Source organism: Strigops habroptila, chromosome 7 (assembly GCF_004027225.2).
Source record: "Strigops habroptila isolate Jane chromosome 7, bStrHab1.2.pri, whole genome shotgun sequence".
In the NCBI taxonomy this organism is placed as follows: Eukaryota; Metazoa; Chordata; class Aves; order Psittaciformes; family Psittacidae; genus Strigops; species Strigops habroptila.
In genome coordinates, this window is record NC_044283.2 from 29,123,197 (window position 1) to 29,150,929 (window position 27,733).

General features: G+C 38.7%; 1 protein-coding gene across 1 annotated transcript; it reads left to right on the forward strand.

The window, feature by feature from the left end:
- The first annotated feature begins 16,606 nt into the window (after window positions 1-16,606).
- On the forward strand, window positions 16,607-22,895 carry EXOC1L (exocyst complex component 1 like). The gene is made up of 3 exons (XM_030493097.1): window positions 16,607-16,727; window positions 20,494-20,624; window positions 22,491-22,895. Exons 1-3 carry the CDS (start codon window positions 16,607-16,609, stop codon window positions 22,752-22,754), a joined length of 516 nt encoding a protein of 171 aa, XP_030348957.1. The 3' UTR covers window positions 22,755-22,895.
- Window positions 22,896-27,733: the final 4,838 nt, after the last annotated feature.

Sequence of the window (27,733 nt, forward strand, 5' to 3'; positions counted from 1 at the left end):
ATAGCAACAAAAGAAAGTAATTTTGTATGCAGATTTCCATAAGAACTTTCAAGACTGACAGTAACAAATATTTCCATTCAGAAATTAAGCTAAATGCTGGTGTTTTTTATCAACACCAAAACTGAGCAGCTAGAATTCCTTATGTAGTCTGTTAACTAAACTAGTCAGTAGATAAGTAAAACTCACTGAATGTAAGATGACAGTTTTGGCCCCAAAAAATTACTTTACAAGTAAGATTAAAACCACCAGAGTTATAAATTCCATGTCTGTAACATGTCTTTAAAACAGAATTATATTTTAATTCAGCATGACAGAGTTTTATTCTCATGAATCTCATAAGACATCTATGAATTATGTTCATTAAATTCCTGAAGAATTCACATCAGCAGTCTACACCACTGATTAATAAACGACTACAACATTTACCTCAGTAACTGCTAATTCAATTTAATTATACTGTATATCTTACTACATTTAAAAGCAATAAGAATGATAAACCAATTAAAGCTACAAAAGGTTGAGGTTTAGACGGACACTGACCTTCATGTGAATAACTATAGGAGAACTCAGAGCCCATCCCAGGCATGTAATTTCTTTAGACAGCATCTGGAGCCAAAATAGGATTAAGAAATATCCTATTTTGACCCCAAAAGGATGTCATATCTGGTTTGAAATCCCTTTAGAGGACTGTCCTACACCCTGGGTGACTGCTTTGGTTTCTTTTGGAGGTGAGGGGTCTGAAGGGGTTTAGGGATCAGTAGTTTGGTACCTAGAATCACAAAAGATACACCACTTCTGGGTATCAGCCCAGAGGGCAGAAAATTATCACACTGCCACAATGTGGTCAATACCACAACTCCAACATCAAATTAGTTGCCCAACCTGACAGTTTTGTTTATCCCTTATGAAAAATATGCAGTGAAAGTGGTTCTAAAATCCTTCCTAGGATCAAGTTCTTGTGCTTCACTATCTTTATGATGAATTTTTGAGATCTAATGGAAATCTTCTTGCTGCGCATTTTATTTTGTCCATTGTAGGCTTTTAAACTTTTTTCTGTGTTGCATTATCCAGTTCACTTTAAGTAGATAAATTCTCACACAGTTTAAACTTCAATCTCTTTCTTTATAAAAAAAAGAACCACAAGCCCTGCTGACTTCATGATATTAATAATGCATAAAAATGTAGATGGAGACATCTACCATGTGAGTGGGAGACATCCTCTCTGTTTTGGAGGGCATTTCTACTGTCAAAATATGTATAGTGAAATTCCTAGGAAGCAAAGAAAAGCAGAAGAAACATCCCTTTAAAATGGCTAGACTGCTCCTGTCTAACCATGGACATATTAAACATCTGAAAATGTAACAAAAAAGTTACTGTAAAATGTTATGTTTTTTCTCAAGGCCACTTAAACTTTGAAAACGTATATGTCATCATAATGGGAGTTGCAAAGAAGATAGAGGGTTCTGGAAGATGGTCACTGTACCCAAAAGGACCACTCAAAGCACAGATGTCTTTTGGAGACTGATATGAAATAACTGGGTCAGTAGTAGCAGTTGGAGATGTTGCTAAGATGGGTTTCCTTCTGGATATATTTAGTTCAGAGATCTGCAGGCATGAAATCATACCTGCCTTCCAAATATACAGACCTAGTTTGTCCTTTGTGGAGAGTGATTACAGTTCTACACATTTTCAGTGTTAAATGTGGGACATTACTCAAGACTAGATGTTTACCTACCCTTTTCATCTGCAAAGGAAAGCTGTGCAAGTACTGTTGTCTTCTGGACTAGCTTCTCCCTTATTACCCAGTTTTCCAGGGTATGAGATGTTTCTTTCCGTGGCTGATCACACAAAGATTTTGGCATTCAGGTCATAGAATCAGAAATGTTTTCTGCCTTTGAAACAGATACTAAGGGATTGATTAATAAAAATAAGGGATTGATTAATAAAAATATGATCCTTTGTCTCAGGACACAGGGTGCTCTTCCATGCTCATTCCTATCAAATGATGAAATGGGACAATTCTCATCCTCTGCTCTTTAAGCAGCTCTGTCTTGAACAGCTCTTTCAAATACATTAATCCAAAAACTGAATCTTAGAGAAAAACACTGAAAAAAACCTTCTGGTTTAGTAAGTGTGATACTCTCCAAAATGCAAGTTCGTATCTTTTTAAGAAAAGAGTGAGGAGGAAAAGGACAGTCTGCTTGCTTTGTGCCTCAAGGTCTTCACAAAATTTCCATGATCTCTTCTGGGTTTCCCTCAAGCTCTTCCACTCCCTGGACGTAGCTTACTTTGTGGTTTCTGCATTTACTTGTTTCTTTCCTTCCCATACATATTCACACACGTGCAAACTAACAGCACTGAAAAATGTGAATTCTACCACTGAGTAAGAGTAAGAGTGAAAACAGAAGAAACACTGAAACATTGAGAGGCTATATGATCCATTACTTACTAGGTATACTATAAAGGCTCTCAATTTTAAAAAATAGATTCTTTATATGGGATACTAACTCTTTGTGCCTACACATGCCCACTCAAACTCAGTGAAAATCTCTTAATAAAGGCAAGTAATAACACTCTGGAAAATCACATAGAGAGTCCACATCAGCACCATTTCATTCATTGTCTCCACTAATAGCTGATTATCTTTCTAGTGAAAAAAAGTCAGTGGGTGAATTGTGCTCCCTATCTCCATTCTTCTCTACAATGTTTACATATGGAACACCACCAATTATGCCTAATTATTTTAACAGGGGATTCTGCAGTTCAGGAGATTATTATATCACACTTGCTACTTTCACAGTTTTTGGAAGAACAAGAAACTAGATTTCGATATTTTGGCTACGTTTCTTTTTTGTTTTTTAAATCCCCAAACCCATTACCACCATGAACCAATACACTTGGCTAAAACATACAGAATGTTTCCTTTGACATTTTCAAATTGAGTTGCATTACTGTAGTGTAGCTTGGCCATTATTTGGACCTTGATTTATCTCTGCAAATATTAAATATTGACTTTCATTTGCTTAGTATTGACAAAAGAGTATGATTAAAACTACTTAACCTTTTATACCCATCTAGAACCATTATTTGATTCCATTAAATAATTCTGTGAAGTCTCTCCTATCTTTCCTGTGTATGTCATTGAACACACCAATAACCAAAAGCACTTCTGGGCTATCACTGAAGACCACAAAGTATCCTACAGATACACTGCAATGATCTAATAGGGTCAGTAAGTTCCCCCATTTCTCCGTTCTCTACAGAGAACATAATCAATTAACTCCAGTACCTGGCACGTCATGATATAAAGCTTACTGCTTTCATTAGAACAGGAATGCACTGGGTAAATAGCGTTAGAAAACTACTTAGAGAGACTTCTAGCCTTAGGGGCTCATCCTTTTCATGAAGATTAGGTCACTTAAATTGCCTTTACTAAATGGTTTAGAAATATAAAAAGAATCCTCAAATGGGCAATGAAAATTGTTCCTTATTTGTAATCTTAAAAAAAAAAAAATCTTCAGTTTTATCTCTAAAGTGATTTCTATGTCAAACTAGTGCAGTTGGCATATAAGTTAGATCTTGTGTGCTATAAAATCAGTCATTTATATACTACCTTGTGCTGTCATGGGAAAAACTCAAAACTTCTTTTCCATGTACAAAGTCTGCCCCAGATTGCCATTTCTTCCTGTACAGATGTTCTTTCTGCAGGTCTAGAGCACGAGTTGCTGTCCCAGAGGCAGGAATGTCATCTCCACGAGTTTTCCCATTTATCACTATAGTATAAGATACACACAACAAAATCATCAGACACCACTCACCATCATTCATCATCGGTACACACTCATGTGTACAAAAGTGTAGATTTCACTATTTTGACATGATAGATATTATTCAAGTCTTAATGAAAAGGATAACAAAAATTGTCAAAGCACTGACCTTCCTTCTTTGCCTTTGAATGTCAGAGAGGTACTTGTCAATGTTTTATTTTGCAAGATCAAGAGTTTGAGGTATGATTAACATTTTTTGATGACACTTTGGTTTTGGTTTTATTCGAAAATACTATTTGTTTGAAGCATGGTACAACATTCTTGCCTCTAACTTTTGACAAACTACAGTTGGGCAAAGTTGGAGGTGTATTTTACTAGGTAAATACTGAAATGTTCTGTTCTTCAGAAGTATTTGTGTGTTTAAAAGGGGGGGGAAATTATTAATAAAGGGGTTGTGGAAGCTGACAGAACACACAAGAGCCACCTGAAGGTGCACTGCGGTGAAGGTGAAGTTGAACCCTGCTGGAAATCACTCACTGGCAAAAAAGTTCACAAACAATGCTTTTGTTTGTTCAGTCACAGCAGTACATGACTTCCATTGCAAAGTAAGTGCTAGTTTTGTTTGTCTAGTTCTGTCCACATCTTTATGCATACTACCACCTGTATGTCCTATTCCTTTAGGTCTTCCAATGAATTTATTCACCTTAGAACATCCTTGATTCAGGGCCCCATGGGAGGGGAACAAGTTGTATCAGCTGTTGCCATACCCACTTCATTGCCATCTGTCCTGCAATTTGCTATCCCTCATCAATGTGCATGCAGGACTGTCCCAACTCACCACCTTCTGACAAAGGGAGGGGGTTGCAACCTTCGTGTTGTCTGAGCAGAGGAACAAGAGGAGATGCCAGCCATGTCTGCCTCGTGGAAGAAGAAAGTGGAGTAAGTCCCAGTCTTTCCAAGGTCTGAGGCAGAAACTGGCAGGGATGCTACTATGGGAGCAAAGACATTTGTCAGTACAAGTTATTGGTGACAAACACTGACGGTAAAGAAGTCAGAAGAGTAGTTTTGGGTTCAAAAGCCTAAATAGTCCCTAAAGCAACCTACCACTAACACTCCAAGACTTGAACTGGAAATTACCTCATCAGTGTGAACAAGAAGACTTTGCTTCATTAACAGATTTGCCAAATTAATAAATGTTTGCTAGAATAGAACCCTGATTATACTGTCAATTCCATGAACTGACAAAAAAATGGCTTGCAAAATTTGTAAACTGGAAACATTACAGAAGTGATGTCTAATTTACCAGTCACCTTCCTGATGAATGAGACAGCTAATGCTGCAGCCTCATAAAGGTGGCAATACTTGTCAATATTTGCCAGATGTTATAGACCAAGCCTCATGCTTACAGAAAAGGTTTATCCTATTAGTGCAACTAAAAAAAACCCTATTAACCCTAAAAAGCCTGTTTATTTTGTATTGACTAAAGAAATGGAATCTAAATTTCTTTGCTCATTATTGTATATAAAAGGATTACTCTATTTACATAAGGATATTAAAACTTAAAGCGCAGAAAAACATCTTGTCCCTCTATGTCCTTCTTGTCCTTCTTAACTGTGAGAAAAAAACCTCAATAACCCTACTGAGATTGTCTTTGAGCTCGTTTGAAAGTCTAAAAACACCCCTATCTATTCAGAAATAAATCTATCTTGCATATTCATTGCTTTGGTATCAAAGACTTGTTTTTATGTGTCCTCAATTATCTCATTTCACCCTTGTTCTTTCTCTTTCCCCTCTGCAGAATGTTTTCCCCAGTAAAACACCAGCAAAGACTCAACCCAAATTGCTGCTTGAATATGAGAAATAGTCACAGTTCTCTCAATGTACCAGCATATTTTAGTACTGTAGTATTTATTCCTAATAATATATACTGAAGGGCCAAGTTTCCCCAGAGTATACGCATTGCCAGTGCTCGATACTATTATCTGCTCTTCTTTCACACCACAGTAAAGACTGCCAAGCGCAGGTCCCTCAAGATCAGGAAACTGATATCAGCTAGATTAGCACTCTTATACTCAAGGCAGGAATGACAGCTTCAAGTGAAATAGTCTAAAATGTCATAACTATCAATAATGTTGCACATTCCAAGCAAATGCTCTTTCTCCTTCTAAATGATATTTGCATAAATGCAATGGTTATATATACAGGGCACCAGTATTACTGGATTAATTATTTATCAGCAGAAATCTATTTTACTTACCTTCCTGCAGTCTTGCTGGCTTCTTTGCTCAGAGCAGCTATTCAGTAAATGCTTAAGCTGTTCAAAATCTTTGTCCTGAAAGAAGGAGAATATGCAAATATTGGTCTCTGTAGTTATGTGGATTGTATCTCACCTTTCCCCACAGGCACTTAACATCCTTTAATTATTAACGTTTCTGCAGTAGCCATGGGGAAACATCTGAGATATGAATTTATATTTCTTCAGAAAAAAGTACTGAAGTACATTTTAATTTACACAACAGTTTCTTTATAAAACACAATAACATACAGGTTGTGAAATACTTCACAAAATATAGTTTTACTTGAATGCTTTCTACTACATGAAAAAAACCTCAGTCAACATCTATAACCTTCTGTTTTGAGTTTCAGCTTTCCACAGTAGCTAATTTGTTACCTGCTTGATCCACTACAGAGTCCAGGTCTGAAAGGTGTTGAGCTTCCTGGTCTGATTTATTTCTTACTGCTCCTTCAAGAATAGAGCAAAAGGTAGAAAGCAGGTGTTGTGGTCTCTCCAGGCAGATCTTTGCATTTGGTCAAATCTTCTAGAAGTGAAGAAGGCTGTACATATACGTAAGGTCAACACACGCAGGCAAACTACATCAAAGTTGAGGGTGGAATGGGTAAAATGAAGAGTAAGTCTCCTTGAGCAGACAACATCCTGACAACATTTTATGTCACACATTGCATACCACAAAAATTGGTAAGAATTGCATTATTTAACAGTATAAAAAGCAACACATGTGAAACAACCTATTAGGGAAGAAAAGATATGCTTTGCAGAGATAAGTCATAGCTGTGCATGTATTAAACTGTCCAAAAGAACTGACAACCATATTGAGACATTGTCCAGCTGACACAGCATGCACAGGTTTGGGGCTCTCAATAAGCCACTAAGGGAACTAGAAACAAGACTGACAGAGCTGGCGCTGACACAGGGTTAAAAGGACATTCCTCCCATGAAAAAAAAGAAAAAAAAAGGTGTGCAAGAAGTTATTACTTGAATGAAAGAAAAATTCTTCAAAATGGCTTCAACTTTTATGTATGTGCTTTATTTGAAAAGGGAACAGTTAATCCAATCAGATTATTCATTTGCTTCAAGGGTGAGCAGCTGGAGAGGAGCAAAGCAAAGCAATGAAAAAATAGTATACACCAAGGAAACAATGGCAAATGTGTTGCTATGTGTACATTATTTAAGATGTACATTCATAATTTAAACCATCGTAATCATCTGCAACATTCTAGCCTAGAAAACATGGCATCCACGATTGTACAAAATGCACACATGCAAGTGCATGCAATCACTATTGCCATACACCAAACTTCTCCATCTCTTGGTTAATATTATTGACAGACATTGGAAACCTACACAAGAGAGAGCATCCCCAGACCAATAATTGCTTCAGCTGGAGTGCATGCTCCATCAGAGCACCCACTCCAGAAGAAACTGAAACTGAGATGATGTGGATTCTCTGGTGTTCCATAAGAGGTTAATTATGAGAAAAACTTTTCTTGTAGTTAGGACATCCACAGCAGCTCTCACCACCTTGGTCTGATGTCTAAGCAGGGAATAGCTCCTGCAAAGACTGAGTGCAACTGCACTACAAAATCAACCAGCCACCAGGAAGTTCTTTGGAAATGAAGTTTAATTAGTTCCAGAATAAATGAATTAATTAGTTCAACAGAAAGGCTTAATTCTGTTTGGCAGACACAATGAAACTTCACTGACTTGTTGCAATACACTTAAATCATTATGTGTGTGGCAAGGGCATCAGGGGGAATATATTTGGGACTTTCACTCAGTAGTGTTTCTAGGCTATTGGAAAAATTTACCAAAAAAAGGAAAAGAATGACAGTCTTTAGCTTGGATTGACTGAACAGTGAAACTGAATGAACCTTCCCATCAAATGACAATTTTCTGTGTATTTTAAATCCTATGACCAATGTAAGTGACACTTTTTTTCTTTAAGACTGCTTCTGTCAGCTAAAGATTGCAAATACCATAAAGTACTGGAATGAAAGATATGCTTTGCTCTTTTTATTCAGTTATCCTTTGGTGAAAACATTTTAAAGGTGACAATTCTGACCAGTTTTGAGTCCCAAGAGGCAAAGTAGCAGAAAAATTTCATTTATATGCCTAATGCATTGTGGATAAAAGTTTTGCCAGGCCACGAGTGCACTGTTGACTGATTTCATTCAGTGCCATCAGCAGTGTCAACTCATGGGTAGAGATCAGCCGTGTCGCATCAGGTGCAGGTCCTGGTCTACACTTCCATGAGGCAAGGATCTTTCTTTGTCTTAACACAGTTCTTTACTAATGGGAAGAAAAACTATTACTGTAGTATATGTCTGTCCACAGGAGAGAAAGGGAGGCTATGAAATATAATTATAGGAAAATGCTAACCATACATGTAAATTACATCAGCTGGCTGAAAAATATTGCTCGGACAATTAAGACCTCTCACTACCATGAGAAGGCAAAGGCAAACAGATGATGCCAGTGTAATCCATGTTATGAACTGAGGCCTGGAAGAGACAAAACGAGGTTGACCCACACTTTTTCCATCTTTGTGCAATATTCTCTATTTCTAACTCAAAATTCAGACAAGAAAAAAGATGAAGCACATTGTAGTTTTATTTTATTGAACTTCCACTAATATGTAATATGTATTTTTTTATTTTTTTGTTCAGCTATGGGGTGAAATGTAAGAATTTAATGCACACCAAGTAAAAGCCATAATAAATCCAAGTTTTCATCACTAAATGTTGAGGATTTCCCAAGTCAAAAAAGCAGAACTTTGCCCTGAACACCTACTCTGTTTTTCAAATGCCCTGCATCAAATCAAGTCCATTTTATGCACCCAGAGAACCCTAAGGATGTCAGGTTAGGAAGGCAAACAGGGGCTACTAAAGTTCTGTAAGTGCTGGGTTTGGTATGCAAGATACGAGACTTGACCACTATAGGAGTTGTGGCTCAGATTAAGAGTAGGCTAGACAAATGAGCTAGATCGGGTGGATTCTGCCTTGAGAAAGATAAATGACCTACTAGTCTTGTGAGTAGTTTCAGCTTCGAGTAGTTTCTTCCATGTCCAGGACTCCAACTAAACTGGACAATGCAAAATGGCCACTTGCCTTCATCGCAACAAATCCTGTTCCACGAAGATGAAGAGAGAAATTAGTTTAAGATCAAACCACATAATCTGCAAATGCTAGGTCATTACATTTCAGTTAATTATTCTTATACTGAATATAAAAGTATTTGATAATTGACTAAAATTACTCTTTGACAATGCCAGCAACCTTTGAAAGCATTTGTTCACCAGTCCCTTACTAGATTTTTCCCATGATGAATTAAATCCACTCTCAACATTTTTGTATTTTATTTCTTCTTTAAATGTATTTGACGTTAACCTTTTTGAGTAACTGACAGAATAAGAACTTACAAAGATCTATATGAAATAAAACATATTTTAAGCCACACAACTGTCAACTATGTGCTCATCCCCTAAATACGAAATCCATACAAATTATGCAGTTGTATAGATTCCCGACTCCTTATGAATTTTTAAAAAATGGATTAGATATCCAGCAGAAGTTTATAGTGTTTTAAGAGTGCTTTGCATCATGTTGATGTATTGATTTTAAATATAAATCCACATTAATCTGAAGTAATTGACTATCTACATTAATAATAATGTTCAATTTTCATGAGGGAAGAGAATGGTTCTTGTGCCAAGACAAATGAAATTTATTACTAGAGACTATAGAAGTAGAGATGAAAATCATTATTAAAAAGCATGAAGAGGCTCTAGACAGAATATCTGTTAAAGTTGCTCAGGGTAACTCTTGAAGAAAAACTGCATTTATTCAAAAAATTTATGAGCAAATGGGAACACAAAAGGGCAGTTTTATTGGCATCACAACCTAATTTACTTTAAATGGGATTATCAAGATACTTCTTGACTTCTTGGCCAATGTAACCCACTACTGTGCTTTTTTTTTTTTTCCCGTATTTTTATAAAACACGACACCAAGAGCTATTTTTTTAAACACAGCTGTCAAAATCCTGAGTTAAGCTTTCAAAAGCTTCCAGCTGCCAGGAGATTAACAGTCATCTGTATGCCTAGAAACTCACTTGGGTTTTTTTAACTTTTTTTTTTACTACTTTTTTTTACTTTACTACTGTCTTTAGGGTTTTATCTCCACAAAGAAAACTGTATGACATTGAATGGGTTATATTTGAATAACAAAGTGCTGCATCCATCATGCCAGCATTTTATGCCGCTAATTAAATGTGACTGCAATTCATCAATGCGTTATTATGTGCTTTGCTGAACAGGAACCTAAACTCTTATTATATAAGTTAACTTACTTAAAGCCCCAATTTTAAGCTCATGCACATGTAAAACTCAACACGTGTACATTCTTCACAGAAGAATTGGATACTTCTCACTTACGTGTTATGTTTCAAAATATGCTTCTAAATTTCATCCATAAACTAGTATTTGGTTACTATTCTACAAAGAACAAGTACATATTTTCTGTTGAAAGGAAAGTTCTGGATGGGATGTGGCATGGTGTGGCATCATTTATGTCAGTCATGGTCATGTTTATGTTTTGAGAACAATAAACCAGTGTAAACTCAATATAAACTTGACAATTTAAAGCTTCAGTTAAATAAAATCTCAAATAAACTCTTTTATGTTCTTTCTTCCAAGAAAACAGATTAGTACTACTTTTTTTAAACTGAGCAATTACATTGTACCTTTAGAGAAACCGCCCATATTTGGGTTTTAGTGTTCTTTACCAAAACTGATGAGATCTTGAGTCATCTTCTATTTGAGCACCCATATATTCTGATGTTGGTACGAGACTTTTAATGGCATCCCAGAAGGAATTTGTGAGAAAAGTAGTGCTACAAAAACATTTTAATCAACTGATGTCTTCCCCAGCATGGATTCCTATGCTTCTATTTTAGAACTGAGTGCCTTGACTCAAGCTGTACCTTACTGAATAGCACTTCTGCATGAAACACTGTTACCTCTGCTGCTTCTGACAGTTTTCAGTAAAATTTAACTAGATTTATGCCTCATTGTAAAGGGATCTACTTTTATTGTCATAGCTATCTACACATGAATAACTAGCCATAACTAGGAGCGAGATCATCTAGAAATGTCAGTGGGAAAAGAGGCCTGAGAAAAGTAAATCACTAGTAACAAGTGGGAGAAAAACAGGTGATGAACTCGTTTTCTTTGTAAACCTCTCTATACAGCCTGCTCATTATAGAATGTTTTTCATTATATGATTTCTAATTTATATTCTAGAATCTTAAAGGTCATGTTAAAAAAGTAGTCTGGAGTCCTAAGCTGTGGAGAATACCTACAGACAATAAACTAAGCGTTATCAGAGAAAACCTGGCTGAAATCTCAAACAGAAACAGCTATTGGAAGTAACATCAAATTTAAATAAAATGAGCAATTCAGCCTACAGAGATCCTTTGTAGCTCTGTGAGATTATTCTGAATGTTGCATTTTCCTTCCTTTTATGCAGTAACATGGTCAAGCAAGGAGCAATGGGAAAGATGCTTCCAGCGAACACTGCTTCATAACAGTGGGTTTCTTGCCAAGAATTTGAGAGACAGATCAAATGTACATCTTTTGGTGGGCTTCAACATGCAGAACACAATGAAGTCCCACCTAAACATGGTGACTACTCTACTGTGACAGTTATGACTGCTGTGAAGCCCACCAAATTCAAACAAAATTTTGTTACTGACTTAATGGGTTTTGGATCAAGCTCCAAGTAATCAGGTACATGTATATACTAATGCACATTAGCAGATCCAAAAGAGTATAGGGACCCATCATAAATATTGCTTCTAAAGCTGGTGAATTGATTTTTATCAGAACAGCGTGACTGAGGAACAATAAAGATTAGAGAGATATATCCTTTTAGGACCTGCTGCTACACCTATTAAAGATACTGTTCTTGGGTGCAGTAAGGAAAATTGTATTTGGACATGGGAAAAGTTTGCAGGGAAAAGACAGGGCATAAAGAAGAATGAAAGTAATTAATATTTAACAAGAAAGGTCTAAGACACTCGCCTGGTTAATACCTCATGTTGTAGACTTTTGAGCTTCCATTGTAGACTGCTGTGAGCCTCGGCTAGGGGTTGTGCAACTTTCACAATCATCTGTAATTCATCTATCTGGACATTTACAGGCAAATCCCAGTTAAATATGGATTTAAATTTGTTTGTGGCCCTGGCAGCCAGGAGTTTAGTTTGTTCTGGTTTATGTGTATACGACACACATCCATAGGCAGGATTAGCTGAGGTAGGGACAGCTGGACAAGGTGTTGGATGCCAGAACTGGAAGCTGATCCCAGTCCACAGTTAGTGTGTCCTTGCTGTCTGGATAAATTAATGCCCAACTGTTGGCTTTCAGTTATGAACTGTTAGGATTTGGACTTACAGTATCGCAGCTAAGGTGGATCTGAAATCACACTGCTCAAAACATCCACTCAGCTTCCAGGAAACTGTTTCTTTTTCTTTTCAGCAATAATAATATCAGCAAGAAGAATTGTAAAATAATAAAATCATTTTGGTTGGAAAAGTCCTTTAAGACCATCCAGTCCAACTGTTAACCCAGCACTGCCAAGTCCACCACTAAACTATGCTCCTGAGTGCCACATCTACGTGTTTCTCAGATACCTCCAGGGACGGTGACTCCGCCAGTTCCCTGGGCAGCCTGTTCCAATGCTTGACAACCCTTTAGGGAAATAAATTTTTCCTAATATCCAATCTAAACCTCCCCTGGCACAAGTTGAGGCTGTTTCCTCTTGTCCTATCACTTGTTACTTGGGAGAAGAGACTGACACTCATCTCACTACAACCTCCTTTCAGGTAGTTTGTAGAGAGCAATAAGGTCATCCCTTGACTCTTTTTCTCCAGGCAAAACAACCCCAGTTCCCTCAGCCATTCCTCATCAGACTTGTGCTCCAGACTCTTCACCAGCTTAGCTGCCCATAGTGGCAGGTTTTGAGTGGGATGGAATTTTACTGACCTGGAGAGCAAATTGCAAACCACCAGGATTTCCTCTCATAGCCTTGAATTGTGTATGCTTCTTTCCCAGTGAAAGCATGCTTATACAGGTACCTACACTTGCTTTCAGTTACACCCTAGCTTTGTATATGACACCTGTATACTAATTTTTTTGCATGAGTCATCTAAAAAGAGCCTCTCAGTCCATAAAAGGTGTATGTTGCAGAAGATGAAAGACCGACCCTAACTATTCTATGATTATAGGATTCTATGTTTCTATGATTCTATAATATCAGGAGAAAAGCAACAGGGAGAACAGAAACAGAGCAAGCAAACAGACAACAGAAGAAGCTCTGGTCAGGCACTGCAGATGCTCTTTACCTGCAGTGAGAATCATCCTTCAAAATTTTTAATATAGTGACAACCAAGCAAGGAGACATAAAAATGAGCTTTATGCATGGTATAGAGGAAGGAGAGTCTAAAGCCTACCAAGCCTAATTTCCAGTCCACCCAAATCAGCAAAGTAGTAGAGAAATAGAGAGAAAGAAAATGATTTTGCAAGTCACCTCCAAAATGGAATGTTCATTTCTCCCCACTGTAACATAGTAATGGAGAAAAGACTATGGAGAATAGAATAGACATGAAAAAAAGTTTATGGGCATTTTGCAAAATGTATAAGGATACTACGGGTATCCTTACACCAGCTGCAACAAAGCTGTCCTGCTACTTTTTAACAGAGGATGGGTGAATAAAGAATCTAAAGAATCAAGAGCAATAGTTAATGGTGATTTTCTCTGCTTCTAACTGAAACATTCAACATTAAAATCACCATTGTACCTTTCTATGTATATACTCAGAGTGGTTGTTTAATGTGGCATTTGAGAATGCATTAAAGGATATTGCACAAGTAATTTAATCTACATAATACTTTTTGAAATATAATTTGATTTAAGAGGAGGTATGAAGAAAACAGTTCTATGACAGGACAGGATATTCTGAGCACATCTGCATACACAACAGCTCAGAAATTAATCCAGAGGAATCTTTTACCAAATTCTATAGAAGAGGTTTTTTGTTTTGGTTGTTTTTGAGGTTTTTGGGGGTTTTTTTGATAGCTGCATCTAACAAATACAAATATTTCATATTTAAATGTTTAGAAATGTTAAAATTATTATACAAGTTACTAAAAACTTTTGCCCCTTTTCCAAGATTTCCAAATGTGAAAACTGTAATGTATCTGTGTCTGTGCTTTAAGAGTACATGGTTTGGGACGTACTACACAGACATTTAGGAACGTGTTTGCCACAAGCCTCACAGTTACCCAGCATCCAGCATGAACAACAGATGCTCATGGCAGTGTGCAGGCAATGCTCTTCCCATACAGCGAAATCTAACTAGGCATGGGCAGAAGGCAAGAGGTAGGGGAGCAGCAGAATATTCATCAGTCCCGCTCAAAGAGCAACTACACAGACCTAAAGCCCCACCTAAAGCCCAGTCATGGCTTTCAATGTAAAGCTCTGCCAATGTACAAATTTCTACTAGCCATGTACTGTTGACCAGAGTGACACAATATTAATATGCAAGAATATTAAAAAAAAGGACAAAAAGTTTAAGCATATTAATATATCAAGCTTCACTCTTGTCTCAGCTCCATCACTTCCAAGATGTCAGTGATGCTTCTCACCACCCAAGTAGTTTCTCCAGTACCAACTGAATCTTTCACAAGGGAAAAACTGAGCTGAAGATCTTTTTCTGATGCAATGTGAGCTACAGACTGGCTGAGTCAGTATCAGCTCCCTAATGAGGACTCTGGCAGCGAGTATGAACACTGAAACCTCCAACCATGACACTATTAACACTGGTGGTGACAAACTGAAGTCTGGAGCATGGGCTTTGGCAATTCTGCCAAAGGCTGCCAGCGAAAGATGGACTGTGACTTGCAAGCCAATTTGTGCATCAGTCCCATATTGAAGGCATGGGCAGGTCACTAAGGCTGTGGGCAGGCATGTGGGCATCCCTCAGATGCCCACAGATCCCACAGAGAGCCTCAGTGCTCTGGTGGAAGGTCTCCATACTAGGACTCTTTCCTAACATGCAGTTGTCTTGCCAACTGGAAGTGTCATGTCAGTTTGGAAGTGAGCAACATGCTCTTTTCCTAAAATAAGCCTTTAAAGGTAAGAGACGAAAATTGTCATTAATGAAATATATCCAAAACCTGGAGTTTAGAGTAACTTTACTATCCCAAAGCGGGGATGAAAATTAATCCATAGATTTAAGAATCACAACTGTGTTTCCAGACACTTGAGACCAAAAAAAAGCAGAATAAATCAAATTCTTCTAGCTTCTTTTCAATCCCTTTCCCACTCATCTAGTCAGTATCCTTAGTATCTATAGCCAAGGATGATTCTCCCTAACTTTACATCAACATCATTTTACCTGATTCCATATTGCTTCACATCAGCAAAGCACCATCTAGACGTATGGCACTAAATTATTCTAATAATAATGTAAAGAAAAAGACCCAAACACAATTTGTTTTTTTAGATCATCAGGTTTTTTACCTCTTCTAAATCTTCACTTCATTAGCCAGTTTCAAAGATTAGATCCCTTTCTAAGTTTCAAGACTGTAAAAATGAGAAACTCAATAAGGTGTTTCAACACGATAAGATCGAGCATAAGAATTAGAAGAGAACATCCGACTTCTATAAGCAGCCAGAAATTAGTCCAAGCGGAAAAGACACACACACCTGTGAATGGCCCCTCACATATACCGACATGCTGAGGATGGTGGTTTCATCTGGTGCCCTGGCCACATTGTCCCTCTGAGGGCTCCCGTTATGTGGAGGTGAGTTCATTTTCTGTTTATAAGGAGTGGCATAAAGTAATTTTCCCCTTAACATTATTAATAGCCATAAAGCTGTTATTGTAGTTAACAGCAGTAACCACCATACGGCTGTCTAATGCTTTTTGTAAATTCTACTCACTCTTTTACTTACTGATGAAAAGAATTGCACTAAAATTGTCAATTCTTTACTCGGAAAACTGCCTTCAGTGCTACTGTTGCTTCACTCGTTCTCTCCCCTCAGCAGTGACCCAGACCAGGCCCGACGGCAACTCTCTCTGTCCCCCTGCGGCCCTGGTACCAACGGGGCAGCCGAGCCAGCGCCGGCCTCCTGCGAGGGTTGCGCCCCGCCGGGGCGACTCCGGCCCCGGCTGAACGGGGGGCGGGCGGACACGCGTGGGGCGGGGAGATCCGCGGCCCGCCTCTCCCCGCGCCGGCGGCCGGAGCCTTAACGGCGGCTGTCCCCGGCGGCGGAGGGGGCTGGCCGGGAGGGAGCGGGTGGTCCCGCCGGGGCCGCGGCTGGCGATGCCTCCCCTGCGGCCGGGGGCCCCGCGCGGCCCGGGGGCAGCCTCCACCGCGGTGCCCCGCGGACGCCTGGTGCGGGCCGGCGGCTGCGGGACGCGGGGGGCCGGTACCCGCCGCTGAGCCGCTCCATCGGGAAGGGAAGGTGAAAGGAGGACGATGTCCTCGCTGGTGAAGGAGGACCTGGCGAAGAGACTGTTCGGGCCCCGGCGGCGGAGGCTGCAGGAGTTCATCGAGGTGGAGGGCTCGGGCGCGGGGCGCTGCTACCTGTGCGCCGCAGGTACCGGGGCAGCGGGGCAAGGGAACCCGGCGAGAACCAGCGGGTTTGCGACGGGAAGGGCAGCGTCCAGGCGGCAGGGGTGCGGGGGGTGCGAGGATGTCCGGTCTGCTGCTACACGAGCAAGCCATTCCTATAGTTCTGGATAGGCTTTCCATAAGAAAGCGTAACCATATATTAGCACTGCGGGAGATATGTGTGACTTCTAGAGCTTCTGCACCACCCCTTGTCTTGGTCTAATGTTCCACATATTGTCCCAGTCACTCCGGGAACAATAAACTAGGCTCGTGGTTTAAATAAATACACATCTGAATTAGTAATTAGCATGAACTGTGAGTGAAACAAGATTGCTGTGATAAACTGACTTATCTGGCTACTTAAGTGTAATTTCAAAAGTATCTCTTTCAAAATGTTTTTAGAACAAAGTTTCAGAAAAGCTTATTTGTCTTTGGTTTTACTTCACAACACTGAAGGATACTCAAAAAGAGTACCCTAAGTAGGCAGGTTGATGTGAATGCTTCTTTCCAGTCTGTTTCCTCTTCAGGTTCAAAATACATATAACAGATAGAAATAACCTATCCACTTGAGACATAGATTGGGTTAACATCCAATATGGGATGATGTCAACCGTATTCTGTCAGCATTATCTTTCTAAACATCTGAAGTCTTCAGAACATTTAAATTGTTTTACAGATTACTGGAAATACTGAGCAAGCTGTGTTCCCTGCACACATGTAATTTTAATAGAAGAGGCTTTGTATTTTAGAATTGTAAAAACAGTTTTAAGAAATTGATTCCTGAACATCATAGAGCTTCTAAATGTACAGAAATACCAACCTGGTTGACAGTTTATAAAACTGTCTGGTAGAAGTATGTTTAGTTGCATGTGGTACATAAGCATTTCACTATTATGAAGCATCCAAAGAGGAGACATAACATTATACACCTTTAAAATCTCTACTAAAAAACTCTTACTAAGGCAGAGGAGACCAAGCCATTAAAGAAAGCTTTTAATCAGATCAACTGATTGGAAGTCTCTGAAGCATAAAGGAATACTTCTGTAGAGTATTAAGAGTGGGATCTCTCCAGTATCCAGTATTAAACTCTCTTAATATATTCAGGCATAGTCAAGTAAGTGGTGAGTAGAGTGGAAATGTGATTCTGAAAGATGGGTTGCGTCCGGCTGCCAGCAGCTACTGTAATCTGCTGTGATTCTGTAGGAGCAAAACACATTATCTAAAATCTTATCCCTGCAATGCAACCTCAGTCTATGCTTGTTGAGTTCAAATTACCATAAAAAAAAAAAAAAATTAGAAAATCAGTCAAACTATAGGCAAAACTAGAAGTCTGTGCCTTCTGAAATCTGTGTTACAACAGAATCTTACTGTGGATAATTGAACAATCTTATTTTTGTGCAAGATTATTTTTGTCCAAGATTATTTCCCTTCCTTTTCACAATAGCAAGTCCCAGTTCTTGTGTGAAGGCAATAGTACCCTTCCACTAAATGCTTTATAAACCCTGGAAGAACACAAAGTTGAAACGTAACCACATTCTGGGATTTTCACAACCCAGTATTGGTGTGCCTGAGAAGAATGGTAGGGATAACATCATGTTGTCCAACAGACTCTGAAAAAGATGTTCAGTCCATGGAAGACCTTAAGAAATAGTTGGTGCTCTACGAAGGCATTACCATACCCTCCCCAACTCTCCCCAATAGAATTTTTCAGAGTTTAATAGAACTGGTAGATCTCAGCTCATGTTCTACATAAAAAAATTACATTGTCTTTAATTCTATTAACTGAGTGAAGAACAAGCAATATGTAAAATGCAGGGAAAGTAAAGAATATTTTGTTGCTGTTGTTGTTGAAAGTAGTTCACCCAAGTTTCACCACTGGGCAGGACACACTCCTGGTTTCACTGCTGCTAATACATCTATGCTCTGTCCTTCTGTCATACAATTTCTGCTTCTGACTGAGGGGTAGAGAAGTGGCAGCATGTGGGATGGGACCTGGGGGCCACTAGGACATCCCCTTGTATTTCCAACAGGACTGGGGGCTCTTGGGCTTGTGCTTGCTTCCTTTTGTTCTAACTTTGAGGCAGACAACATATTCCCTCATAAGCAAGCAAGCAAACAAACAAATAAAATGGGAGAAATTGAAAGTATGAAGAGAACTTTCTAAGAGTACACTACTAGATTTGCTTGCAAATGGAAACCATTGTAACTTCTCCGCAGAAGGCAACACAATAGTTGTCCTTAGGTTAAAAATTATTGAGCAACGATGACTGATAGGACTAGGAAAAAAGCAACAGTGATTTGTATTTCCCAGGCAGGGAAGCTATAGAAATTATAATAAATGAGAGAAATTCTAATAAATTCATTAATAAGTTCATTAAATAAATTTTCCACTGGTTTTCTTGGCAATGGAAAGAAGGCATATCTCCAACATCTATCTTTTCTTTGTCTTTATTTAAAACAATTTTCTTATAAACAGGTAAGAAGAGATGTTTTAACAGGAATAAGATAAAATACGTTTCAAAGTAGGTTTTCAAAAATTCAGGCAGTATTTAGAAATAAAAAAGTTTTGCTCCTGTGTCTGTACCCTCGTGCTATGATGTTGAAATGCTCCTGCCAGACACAGGTGGCATCTCACCCTTACCTTAGGCTACTGGGTGGCTGGGGGAAGTGGCCTGTCTTGCAGCCATCATGCTGGATGTACAGGAGATTGTTCAGGCTCCGGTGCTTTTCACACTCATTATCATGCGTTACAGAAATCCAATCTCCTACATGGCACTCAATGTAATCCATTAATAATGGTAGTTATTGCAAAGAGTGCCTTTGTGCTCCTTTTACTCTCATTTCCTGCCTAATTCAGAAAATAGTGAATTCTGCAAAGGTAACACTGGACAACTTGAAGCTTTAAGAAATATTTTTGATGTTATTTTTGTTAAATGGCCTACTTACATATTTTATAGGGAAATGAGAGTTTTGCTTTGAAAAAGTAATGGCTTTGTAGGAGAACTTCATCCACAGAACGGAAAGTATGGCACAAGTCATATAAAAACAGAGCACTGGTAGTGATTTTGCCATTTTCTGTTTTGAGTCCAGCACCCCAAAAAGATTGCCCTTGAAGTAAGTAGAAGTGGATTATCACACTAATCTAGGGCCAGAATTAGGCTGTCATTGCACTGCTAGTGATTTCAGATGAAAGGCTTTTTCACAGACAAAATTCTCTTTTCACAAGGACTCTTCATCAGAGACTGTAGTGACAGGACAAGGGGTAACGGGTTCAAACTTACACAGGGTAAGTTCAGGTTAGATGTAAGAAAGAAGTTCTTTACAGTGAGGGTGGTGAGGCACTGGAATGGGTTGCCCAAGCAAGTTGTGAATGCTCCATCCCTGGCGGTGTTCAAGGCCAGGTGGGACAGAGCCTTGGGTCACAGGGTCTAGTGTGAGGTGTCCCTGCCGGGTTGGAACTAGATGATGTTAAGCTCCTTTCCAACCCGAACCATTCTATGGTTCATTCTGTGATTCTACAACGAGCAAGGTAAATCCTGAACCTACTAAAACCTGACAGGTTTCACAGACAGAGAACGTCGTGCTTTTCCTACTACGTGGGCAAAATAAAAGTATTAAGTCCAGATTAGCCTTATGCAGCCCTGCACATCATCATTTAAGTTATTATCTAAAATGTAGTTTGTTTAAGTCTTTTATTATAGGAACTTCTCAGAAGTACTTGCTTGCATATCTAAACTAATATTTTCTTGCAGTGACTAAAAATGAAGAAGTAGAAATATGTATGGTTAAACACTTGCGAGTGGATCAAGAGGAGAAATATGAAATAATTGAAAAGTGGTTTTTGAAAGATCTGGAGATGATTGATGGAAAAGAAGCAGATACTGTAAGTGTTATGTATTATTAAATACATATAATAGCATATATTTTTCTTGTGTTGCAATTTGGGATACAAGTACTAAAATGCAATTAAAATTCATTATATGAAAAAGAAAGTTGTGTAAAACCCAAAATAAATCAAACCTCCACAGAATTTTGGCTTTATTGCCTGTGAGAGGCTCCACATTGCTGTTGCAGGGAAAGAGGAAGGAGAGATTTTCTTGTTTGTTGTAATCTTCTTGATCTCTCCAGTTGAGATCTGAGGGAGAAGCTGGATGTTTTCTAATTTGTTCATCATAACTGGGAATAAAAGTCATCTACATGCAGCTCCCAGTGTAAATTTGAGTTAATCCCATAGATTTTAATTTGTCTTTGAAAACAAAACTTCGTTAAATATTTTTATGAAGACTATGACCCTGTCATTTGACTGTATGAACCTGTTCTCTGTGTGACAAAGTCAATATAACACAAGTGTATTGTTTGGTGTAGCAGTGCACGAAACTGTGCCTCTTTCACACAGCTTAATCTCACATTTCTTGGATCAATTAAATATTTGTGTGTTTGTGTGTGTAAATATGAAACTGCTTTGGCTAGATGGGGCTGATCTTACTGCTAAAAAAGTCCTCATCTCTCAGATCCAAGTTCAGAAAGGTAAAATGTGGCTGCAGTAGCACATTACAGAACAACACCAAAAGTAGAATTAAATCCTATTTTACAAAAGCTAGAAGAATACGCTGAGGAGAATATCTTACCGCATGTGTGAGAAGTCATTTTAATGGTTGCCCATGCATAATAAATGTAGTCCAGGAAAAAAATTACCTTTTTCCCTTTCAAAGTGCTTTCAAACAAACATAAAATAGAATTCAGGTTATATGATGCTAGTGAAAGAGAAATCAAGAACCCCCAAGAGAGGTTTCAGAGCCTTGTTCCAAGGAAAATGACAAACTGTGCTTGTTGTCATTCTGTCCTATGCACAATATGCACATCACGCTCGAGCCTAAAACTAGGAACCTGGGAGATGGAGGAGGTGAGCTTGGCTTCAGAGTATCCCTGCACCCTGTGAGCTCTTTGCAGTTTAGGCCAAAGGAGGGGGGGGAAGCCAAAACTAATAATCCTTCACATCCCCTCTCCAAGTTATCTTGCTTCTGGATATGTTCCCATCCATTCCCCAGCCAAGGCAGCCAGAGGATTTCCTTATCACTTGCCTGCATAAACTTACGTTAGCTTTTTTCTGAAGTGTTGTGCTAAAATATCCTTCAGAGATGAATCAGCCTTCCTCAACTGGTATGATCAAAATCTGTCTCATTTCTAGTTAAAGAAAAGCATAAATGAACCTCAAACTCATAATCATATGGTGATTAGCTCTGCTATAAATATTCATAACAGTTTTTCATATCCATAGAGTTTAACAGAACTAGCTGCTGCTAGGATTAATCGTGCCAAAGAGCCAGAAAGCACAGAGAATTACAATTTAGGCAGGAAGGGCAATCAATATTCTTCTGACAGGCAGATATCGTTATAGTCCAAGGCAAGTGCTTTTCATATAGTGTGTTTTAGGCAACATGACAAATTGGTTCATTTCAAAACAAGATTTTATAATCCCAATAAAGTGCAGCGTACTGCTTGGCCAAATTCTGAAAGTTCTACTCAGGCAAAACTCCTAATGGCAAAGAATTGCAGCTAATTATAAATGCCACTTTGTGAAGTTTTAAATGACCCTTTAGTATCAATAGGACAAGCAGGCAAAGTCCTTTTCAAATGGAAAAAATCAAATGGAGAAAAAGCCGTGAAGGTAGCTGGGCGGAGAACAACAGATTGCCATTCTAATACCTGTAAAGCGTGTAATAATTTCATTCTCTCTCTATTTCTTTAGGATAATCCGTATTTTGATATGCATTTCCACAAAGTCTACAACCTGGAAGCATATAGTTGTGCATCTAAATATACCTTTGCTCGAACACTAAACAAACTCAATGAAATGTACCTTAAGAAGGACTTGAAAATTGTGAACTTTGATGACACCTACCTAAACGATGATTCAATCTGGTCATCCAACAATAGGGATTGCTTGGTACTTATGAGAATATGCTTCTATGCTTCCAACCTTTTGTGTCTCTCCCTGTGTCCTTTGTCCTAAAGATACATTTTCTAACATTAAGATGACTGGTTGACTTTCACTGACCAGCATTTCATAAATCATCTGATCAAAAAGATAGTAAGTGATACGCAGTATCTGCTTTTTAATTTTACATATAAGTAAAAAATGGAACATACTTTTTACATAGTGATTGAGTGTTCATTTATATATATTAGGAGGGCCTCACTCTAGCAAATACTTACAAATATATGAGACTTTCAACACAGAACTAGTAATTCTCATAGTCAGTTGTGATTGCATATGTAAGTAGAGTTCAGCATTTGCTCATATGTTCATGGAGGTATAAACTATCTTTCATTAATAGCTGCAAATATTTTTATTGCATTAAGAGCATTAACAGTTAATTTATATTGTGGAAGTAGATAAAAGAAAGCAACCAAATTAGTTCTGTATGAGAATGATGCACATTTCCATTTTCAAATGGAATATAGATATAAATATAGATATAAGATACAAATATAGAACTCTGTTACAGGGATCACACCTGCGTCAACACAAGAATCAAACCCTCACCCTGATGAATTGCAGTTTTGCATTCAGGTACCACAGGACCAACTTCACACCTGTGCACTTACATTATTTTCCCTCAGAACATTTAGTACTCCCTTTGGTCCTCCCATTACTTGTGATGCTGCCTTAGAAATAGAAAGGGAATGTTCTTAAGGAGAATCACTTTATTTGTCAGACCTTTCGAAACTTCTTTTCTTTTGTATCATTAGCATCTTTCTTGCACTTTATTGCTTATGTATATGAACAGACCTGGTTAGGGAACAGAAATTGTTATGTCTCTTCTCTATCTCTGGACAAAGAGTTAACAAAATACTATGTAAACAGTAGTTGTTGACTACTGCAATTTGTAGGCAAGTGATAGACTTTTAAAAATTCATAAAATTGAGAGTAATTTTGTCCAGCTTCGAGCTATATGTTAGCATATTCAGTGCACTACATAAACGTGTGTTAGTACTTAAGAGTTACATTTAACATGAGGTGGAGTCTACTGAGTGGTTTGGAATGTCTCACCCCTAACAAAAGATAAGGGCTGGATTTGTGAAGGTATTATATTTCAGTAGAAACAGGATAAATTAAAGCTGTATTGAGCAAGATCTGAAGAGGAGCAATGTTGACAGTAAGAAGCACATATATATTGCCCAGTGTCAGTCAGCTGAGCTAGTTGGCTTCTCTTTGTACAGCCAATAAAAAAATGCCAACCCAAAAGGTCATTAAGAGAAGCTTCTGGTTAGAATATACTGCATGAGAAAATTTGCTTTCCCTTTTGGCAGCAAAGAGAACAGGAAGACTAGCTGTGGACTAAACCAGCTACACACCTAAAGCTGACTGATGTAAATAGCTCCTAGGAAATCATAAGCTGGTTGATGTCCTTGCTCAGTAACTGCCACCTGTAAAATGGGGCAGTCACACAAGAGTACTGTGCTTTGTATTTCACTGTTGTCTTCCATGTGAACTCCATCCTTTGAAAACAGTTGTGTAAATGGATTCAAAATTGAAATAAACTCAAATAAGTGAGAATATATTTGAAAAACTGTACAAAATGTACAGCTTTCTGTGGCGTCTGCTTCAATGAAAGAGTCAAACTCTCGGCTGTTAGCAGATTGAATGAAACTTTTATTGTTCTAGCTATCCGTATTTATAAGGTACAGGTATGGGTCTGAGTTATGGAGCCAAGCAGCATCTCAAACAGGCTACGTGACTGTTTTCAGTCATGAAACATTCCATTCTGGATACATTCACTCCCCAGGCGGTTTTACGGCCCGATCAGCCATACACATTCACACAATTGCTGCTTGGTTTGCTCATGACCATGAGGTTTATCTTCTAGATACTCTTGTCACTCTTTAATCATGCAGCTTGCTGGAACGGTTCGGCTAGCTGTTCCGACATCTCCCCCTTTTTTGCTGCGGAACATCGGGTTTACAAGGAGGGCGGCAAGAACTCTGGCTTCGGTTCTTCGGAGGCCAACAATGAGTCTCCAGAAGAGGTGGAAAGCTAGAAAACATAAAATAAAACACAAGCATCCAATGCCAACAAAAATCCGAACACGGAGATTTAGGCCTTTAAACCAATTGTTAAGATTAAGCCATTGCACACTATTTGATAAATCATCAAGCACTGACTGAGATGCTAGCTGTTGCGCTGCAGTTCATTGGTGCTTTAAAGCATAAGACAGACTCTGAATCTTGCCTTCTATATTTACAGCAAATGCTCCCTGAATATGTTTCTTAACCTCGTCCCACTGATTCCAAGAACTGTTCCATGTCAAAGGCGTGACGCATAGTCCGTGTCCTTTGTGCTCCCAATCACAGTGTAATTGCATATGTGTATTTAAAGCTTTCTGTTTATCTCCTAGCCATAAAAGAGCAGCTTCTAAAGCATCTAAATGAGCCAAAACTTGTTGATCAATTTCCATCTGTATCTCCAATTCATGCATTACATTGCCTAAAACCTGGCCTACTTCGTGTGCAGTATATACAGATTTTGCTAATGCTGTGGTAGCTATAGCAGCACTAGCCAATATAACAATAGCTGATACTACAAAAGCAATAAGCCATCCTAAAAAACGTTTACGTCTTTGGTTTTCAGTTGCTTGTATCTTATGTGCCAGCTGTCGTAAACTATTCCCATTTTTCCATGTTCTTGTCAAATTAACTGGTAACCACAGTTCCGACCATCTATGTACGGTCATGATACAGGTAATGTGTAAGTCGGTAACATGTTTAGCCATAAAGACAACTGATGAATAAGGGTTTATGTATAACGATTTGGTAAGCATGATCTATCTCACTAATATTTAGTGATTCCATAATTAAAAAAGCATAAGGATGGGAACTGCAAATCATTACACTACTATTAGTATATGTTGTTCTAAGACAATAGAAAAATCCTGGTAATGGACAGATGTATAAGCGCCTTGAAAAATAACGTGAGGCAAAAAAGGCAATGCTACCTTCCAGACATCATGATGCCTCAGACTAATATGTCCATGACTTTGGACCTGCAATACTGGTCCAGATAAACCACCTTCTGACCATCTCAATGGATTTGCTGAGACATCTCCAAATTCAATTTTCTGGGAGGTGTTTGTTTTTATGTGTCCCCTTGGTCCCCAATCATAAATGGTAAGGTTGCCAAAAAAGACTACACCAGGACTCAGTAAGCGGCAAGGAGACCATTTTACCTTTGATGTTTTTTCAGACATACAAAAGGGTAAATGTGATGGTGGTTGCCATGATATATTATTTGTGTAATTCATAACTGTTTTACCTGCTACCCCAGGGATTGTAATAAATGTTAAATTGGCAGATGGTCCTGATCGGTGATTGTAGTGGGGATGATAAAACAAATGCTTTTGAAGTTCAATCTGCACACATCCCTTCAATTCATTTGAAACGGTAAGGTATATAAGTCTGCCATGTAAGTTAGTGTCTCATTCAACTGAAACCATTCCTGTCCTTCGGTCAACATGCCTTTAGGTGGTAGCCATACCCTTCCAACCCAGTCTGTGTCATTGTTTGATATAGGCACATCAACATCCCACCACGCCAAAGGTCTAAAAACAGGAGGAGTAACCACATGGGCCCAATAGATGTTTTGGGCAGATGCAATAGTTACAATTAAAAGGAAAAGCCAGATTCTTACAACTGAATTGGAAGATATGATTGCCAAATATGTCACAAAGATGTTGACAGGGGATGGCTCTGCTCCCACAGCAGCCATCATGTTACTTGCTGTTTGTTGCAACCTCTTCAACTGTCCCCAGGTGATATCCTGTTTCATTCCGCTTCCGTTTCTGTGGACAAAAATGGGTGAAAGTCTCCAATGATAGGGTCTGCATCTTGGACGTAGGATTCTTGAGTTTGTCCATCCAACTCACGCTAAGGTTTGATGAATTTGGCCAGCAGCCACCTGGGACCTGTAGCCAGAAGAACACAAGTATATTCCCTACCCCAGGCTATTGGTTCCACCAGCCCTTGCCAATAAGGTGGTCCAAGAGGGTCACGATACCAGACCTTAGCACGCACCTCAAGGATGGTTTGGGCTCCAAAGCACCATTTTACAGCAGTGACAGGGATCTGTGAATTAAAAGAAGTGGAGGTAGAACAATTTAAAAAATTTAGAGTATAAATTGCATTATCTAATTTTTCTTGGGGAGCCATATTCTCTCTTTTTTGTTTTCTCAGCATATTTTCAAGAACGGCATGTGTCCGCTCAATAACGCCTTGTCCCATAGGGGAATGTGGGATGCCAGTAATGTGAGTCACTCCCCATTGTTGTAAAAAGGTATTTACTGCTTGGGATGTATAAGCAGGGCCATTGTTGGTTTTAATTTGTTGAGGAACCCCAAGGGTGGCAAAGGCTTGAGTCTAATGACGAATTACAGCCCGGCCGTTTTTATCTCGATGTGCTAATGTTGAAATCATATGAGAAAAAGTGTCAACCATAACATGAACATTACGCAAATTGCCAAAAGCGGGATAGTGTGTAACATCAGATCTCATTTGCATGAAGACCCCTAGGGTTAACCCCAAGGGTCAATGGTGCTGCAGCAGTTGACTGATATTCCAGGAAAGCCCGCACAATCTGTTGTGCTTGTGAGCGACGTAAATTAAATTGTTTCATTAAAGCCGAAGCATTTTGATGAAAAAAGGAATGCAAAGCAACAGCAGAATGAAACTGGACAGTATTAACAGTCAAAGAGTTTGCAATCACATTACCTTCAACAAGGGGGCCAGGCAAATTCGAGTGAGATCTAATGTGATCCACAAAAACAGGTTGCAAATGTGCTTCCAGACATGTTTTCAACAGAACAAAAACATCAAATAACAATCTGTTATCAATTTCCTTTAGAATGCTAAACAGAATTCTAGGGACTAAGCGAACAACATATTCTGAGTCACAAACGATATTGAGTGGTTCATTCGGAAACAACTGTAAACCACATA